At 48.4% G+C, this 4,938-nt stretch overlaps 1 protein-coding gene across 1 annotated transcript in view; it reads left to right on the forward strand.

The window, feature by feature from the left end:
- Positions 1–795: 795 nt before the first annotated feature.
- The window catches only part of Msh3 (mutS homolog 3), a 132,026-nt gene continuing 127,883 nt past the window's right edge, over positions 796–4,938 (forward strand). The window contains exons 1-2 of the mRNA XM_012516845.2: positions 796–922; positions 2,378–2,598. Coding sequence (XP_012372299.1) covers positions 796–922; positions 2,378–2,598 — 348 coding nt within the window. The remainder of the gene's footprint in view (positions 923–2,377; positions 2,599–4,938) is intronic.

Consider the following 4,938-nt stretch of genomic DNA (forward strand, 5'->3'; position numbering starts at 1 on the left):
GAGTTACATGACGTTAGAGTACAAGTTCTCATATGTCCTGAGTCTTAATTGACCTTGCAAAGCTAGGGCCAAAATGTTGGCTTTCCTTGCAGCCCTCCTTTTTCTCTAATTTTTGGTCTGCAAACTTAGGTGGTTAACCATCCAGAAGACAAGCTTATTGTTATTACCCTACAACTTAGGCAGTTGAGCTTAACCTCACTGCATATCAAACACCTTAGGCATAACATGGAACACTTATTTTTCATAAAGTCTGTAAACAGGATATCATTTTTGCATCTTGTACAACAAACAACCACTAGCATGCAATGTGTTAATTATTGGAACTGTCCTACCAATTTGATTTGAAATTGGCTCATTGCTATTTATTTCTCAATAAAATTATGGAAAAAAAATAAAATTAAAAAAAGAGCAAAAGGGAGGAGTAACGGTGGCAGTGGCTACAGCGAGCAAGTCTGTGTGCCCTAGGCTGCACTCAGGCCGTCTGCCCCAGGCTGGGTGGAGCTCACACCCATAATCGTAGCACTGGCTCAGGAATTAATCACAAAGTCTAGAAGTCCGCCACATGACTGCGTGTGGCTTTGGGGAGACAACTAGACACAAACCTTAACACCAAGGCTCATGACTTGCCAGTTCCCACCTCACCCAGTGGCCTTTCCAGGGCTAAAGGTACCATAGATGGTTCTATGCAGCGTGGGCGGCAGTGAATTCCATGGCATCCAGAAGGGACATGTCACTTATTTCACATACCTCAAGCCTTCCCGGCTGAGACAACATGTATGCTCTCTGACCTTCCCAATGCAGGCTGCAAAAACTGACAGAAGGAAAAGACCTGCGGAGACAGCTGCACCTCCTAAGAAGAAAGTGAGGAAGAAAGCCCAGGAACAGGAAGGTGGAGGGAGCCTGGCACTGTCTGGCGATCCTGGTGAGTGCTGGGCGGTGCTGCCTCTGTGCCGAAGGAGTCTACCAGGCCTCAGCTTCCAGGGGGCAGAGAGGAGAAGGCACCAAGTGTGGCACTTTTTCCTTTAGGGGCCAAGCTGCCCCCTGTCTGAGCCGAAGTGTGGTGCGTGGAAGGTGGGGACAGTAGAGCTCTCCCCACTTGCTCTTTTACTCCTGCCAGCCATGTTACAGAAGTGGAGCATTCCTGATAGGAAGATACCAGGCAGTAGGGATTTGGAAGTAGAGTGCACAGCTTTCTCTTTAGGGAAGGCCCTGCTTCTTGTTTGGGCCGCGGAGTGTTGGTCCAGAGTTTCCCGTTCAGGCCCACTGATGTGGGCGCACACCTAAACCTACAAATTGGTTAGCGGTAAGGATTGTGTTTTACAGGGTGCTTTGCGCTGTGTGTGGTGATCTGCAGCTTGTTTTCACTTCGCGGAACTTTCTGATGACTCTGATGTCAGGTCACCCAGGGCTGCCCTCTCTTTTGCACAAAGCAGTGTTAAGAGGCACTGAGGGCTGGCAGGTGGCTCAGTGGGATGGTGCTTGCCCCGCGGGTGAGGCTCGGGCTCCATCTCCAGCACCACTGACCGCATGTGTACATCGCATATATCTGTGTGAGTGTGCACACACACACACACCATTGGAAAACAATATTTTTGAGCTCTTACGCATTTAGGGCTCGTAGAGTAGATTTTCCTCTAGTTTTGGGTCTCACAGAATTTGTAGTAAGAGATGGGAAATCTCTGGACACGGGAACCCAAATAAATGTATAAGTAATGAAATAGATGTCCCAGTTCAGTGGCTATACCTGCCACTGGAGATGAACATGTACGGTGCCTATATTTGCATGAAACTTAAAGTTTGGATTCAGTGTTAACCTGAAAGTGCCTGGAAGAGGAGCTGTGAGCTCTGGACTTGGGTTTCGGTGCCCACACAGCCTGTGTTCCCGTTTCCCCTTCCAGGAAAATCTCCAGTGTGCTGCCCAGGTGCAGAAAAGCTAGGAATGAGCTTGCTTTAGAACTCTCCCCTCTATCCCATCGCTTGAGGACGGTGCTCTGGTAGGAGTCTCTTTTGTAGGATTTGCTCCTGTTTATCTTAGTTACTGACTTGGGATTTAGCTGAACCAGCCATTCACTTTCTGTTCTTGCTTCAGATATTTCATTTGTGATTGTCACTTTTCCTGTCCTGTTTGTCCTGGCAGCTAAAAGCAAACAGAAGCAAAATGCTCGTGTAGTTCCTAGTGAGGGCTTCAGTAGTAAGTGAAATTATATAGCTGTTCAGTAGGGTGTTTTTACGCGGAATCTGGTTATCGTCCTTCCTTTGTCAGCTAGTTAGATTCCCGACTTCAGTGGGCACGGCCCTCTTTAGTCCTGTGCAGGCTGTAAGCTGACACTGAGGCCAAAGTCCTCGTGCTGTGCTTTCTTCTCATTTGCTTCCCAAGAGCGAAAACGCTGTCTGAGGACCAGAATTGCTTCACAGTCTCTGGAAAAACTGAAGGAATTCTGCAGTGGTTCTGCCTTCCCTCAGAATAGAGCCCAGCCTGAACCTCGTCAGGGGAGATTCGAAGTTCTGCCCAAATGTACTGATTTTGAGGACATCACTCTTCAGCGTGCAAAGAATGCCTCTTGTTCTGAAGCTTCCAAATCTCAAAGTAACCAGAAGGTGCGTAGTTGCTCCATAGATGAATGTCCAGTTGTGGAGAACACAGTTTGAAGTACTTCTGGGTCTGGGGATCACTCTGGGCATTGGCTCCTAAATTTGGCTGGCATCTATTTAGCTTTTTTTAAAAAAATTTTTATTTATTTATTTATATTTGTGTGTGTGTGTGCGTGTGTGGCCAGCTCAGCCCACCAGGGGGCGGGCGGGCTGGCATGTGGTGCTGGGGGATTGAACCGCGGTCCCTGTGCTTTGCTAAGCTTGTTCCAAGTAGGTGCTTTAGACCACTGAGCCATCTCACCAGCCCTCTATTTAGCTTTTGTTTTTTTGTGTTTTGTTTCTGTAATGTGTGGACATTTTAATTTATTATGCATTAGGGAAGAGTGGGTTGGTTCATATTAAATAAGAACTACTAGGGGTTCCAGCGTCCTCCTTGATAAGGTGCCATTGCCGTGGGGGAGGCTGCACTGGTAAGGAGTACGGGCCTGAGTTTAGTGTTGTCCACCTGAACAGTAGCCCTGGTTCGCATGGGGAATCCTGGTGAGCAGCCTTCGTGGAGTGCGTGGCGGATACAAGGCACACACCAAGATAGACCAAATGAATACGAGCGTGCTCTTCTGCTTTTTAGTTTGGGCTTTACTGACGGTTTTTACTGCTGCACAGTCAGGAAATTGCTCCATCATTTAAAGCTATAATTGGGATTAGTGGTTGGTTCTCAGTCTTATATTTAAATTAGAATCACTTGGAATAAGCCACAAAAACTAAGCAAGAACTTTTGTTTAGAACCTTGTCTCTGAATCTTGTTTGACCAGTCTTCATTGAGAAGTGGGCACAGATATTTCTTAAAAGCTCTTGCTGTGCACCTGTAGGTGATGCCTGTGAGCTGAGAAGTGCTCTTTTATTTATCTATACATACATGAATTCAGTTTTAGGGGTCATTGAAAGTTTCATGAAAGCTATTTGTGTTCAGAAAATGCCCAGGCCAACAGAAGTTTGCCTATAGTTTTCCGAAGTGCATATCTTCTCCCATAAATCCAGATTCAGTGAAGTCCTTTCTTAGCCAGGCTAATATTAGTTGGTTTTAAATCAGGGGAAAGAGGACTTTTTTGCTTTTAATCACCTTTCATTCTTAGAACCAATTCACCTGTGTGTGGTGATCATAGCGTGTAGGTTGTGCAGCCAGTGTTACTAAAACTCACTTTATTAGTTGGAACATTTGCCCTGGGGCTCGGTAGACCGATTTGCTATCGCTTTCTACACCGTCTGACTGCTGTACAAGCAGTGCCCAATCTCCAGCGTGTCCTGGGGGTGGGGCTGACGCAGCTCGCAGGGATAGAACCTGAACCCCGGTCCCTGCATCTGCCAAGCAGGTGCTTTAATCCGAGCTGTCTGGCCGGCCCTACCTTGCGTCTTCTGACTGCTGGTCTTTGCAGGTTTGCTGGATCTCTTCGCAAAGTTGTTGGTTTTCCCTGCCGCCTTTCTGCAGTTTTTAAATACTGGGCAAATTCAAGGCACATTTTCTGGGTTTTCTTGTAGAATGAGGCTCCTGTTCCTGGGCCACTTTTCCTCTTTCTCCTCTTCTGTTTGTTGCTGAGTTTTTTAGTCATGCTTTGGAGTGCAGAATATTATGGTCTGTATTTGAATGCCTACTTGGAAGTCCCACGTGTGGAAAGTGACTAGCCCTCCAGGCCTGAGCTCCTCAGCGGGTTCACCTGTCCATGATGCAGGAGCTGCCCGAGCTATCAGGACGCGGCCTGGCTGCAGTGGTCCCTGGGATACGACCTGCAAGGCTGACTCCCGTCCCTGTGCCCCCTCTCTGACTCCTGGCCGTGACTAGTAGCGCCTTTTCTCCCGCCAGGCCCCTGTGCCAGGCCGCTTCTGTTGGGAGCCGGCCAGCCATGGCTGAGTCCCCTGCAGACTCTGAGCCCAAACAGGTTCCTCCTCTAGGCCGGGGTGTTGGGTTTCTAGTCACAGTCCTGCGAAGGGGACCGCCACTCAGGGCTAGCCACAGTTTTTTGGTGTTGGCACTGACAGTGATGATCACTTAGGAGATTGGATTTAGTTTCCCTTTTCCTTTGTCTGAATCCAGTCTCATAAGCCAGGGATTTTTCTCTGACTATACATTGGAATTACAGTTTTCCTCACAGGAAAGTAAGGGTCGGAGGGGTGTGTGCATTGTGACTAGAGCTTTGTGTGTGCTGTCTCGCAAAGGGCTTCCTCGCGTGTCTTTACCAGAGCGATCACGGTTCTTCGTTGGAGCAGCGCATGCGGTGCAGCGCTCACTGTTGGCCTGTGGCTCACGGCGACCTCGCCCGTGTTCGTGCCCAGCCGTCGTGGCAGCGCATG

This window comes from Octodon degus, unplaced genomic scaffold (assembly GCF_000260255.1).
Source record: "Octodon degus isolate 3935 unplaced genomic scaffold, OctDeg1.0 scaffold00129, whole genome shotgun sequence".
Lineage (NCBI taxonomy): Eukaryota > Metazoa > Chordata > Mammalia > Rodentia > Octodontidae > Octodon > Octodon degus.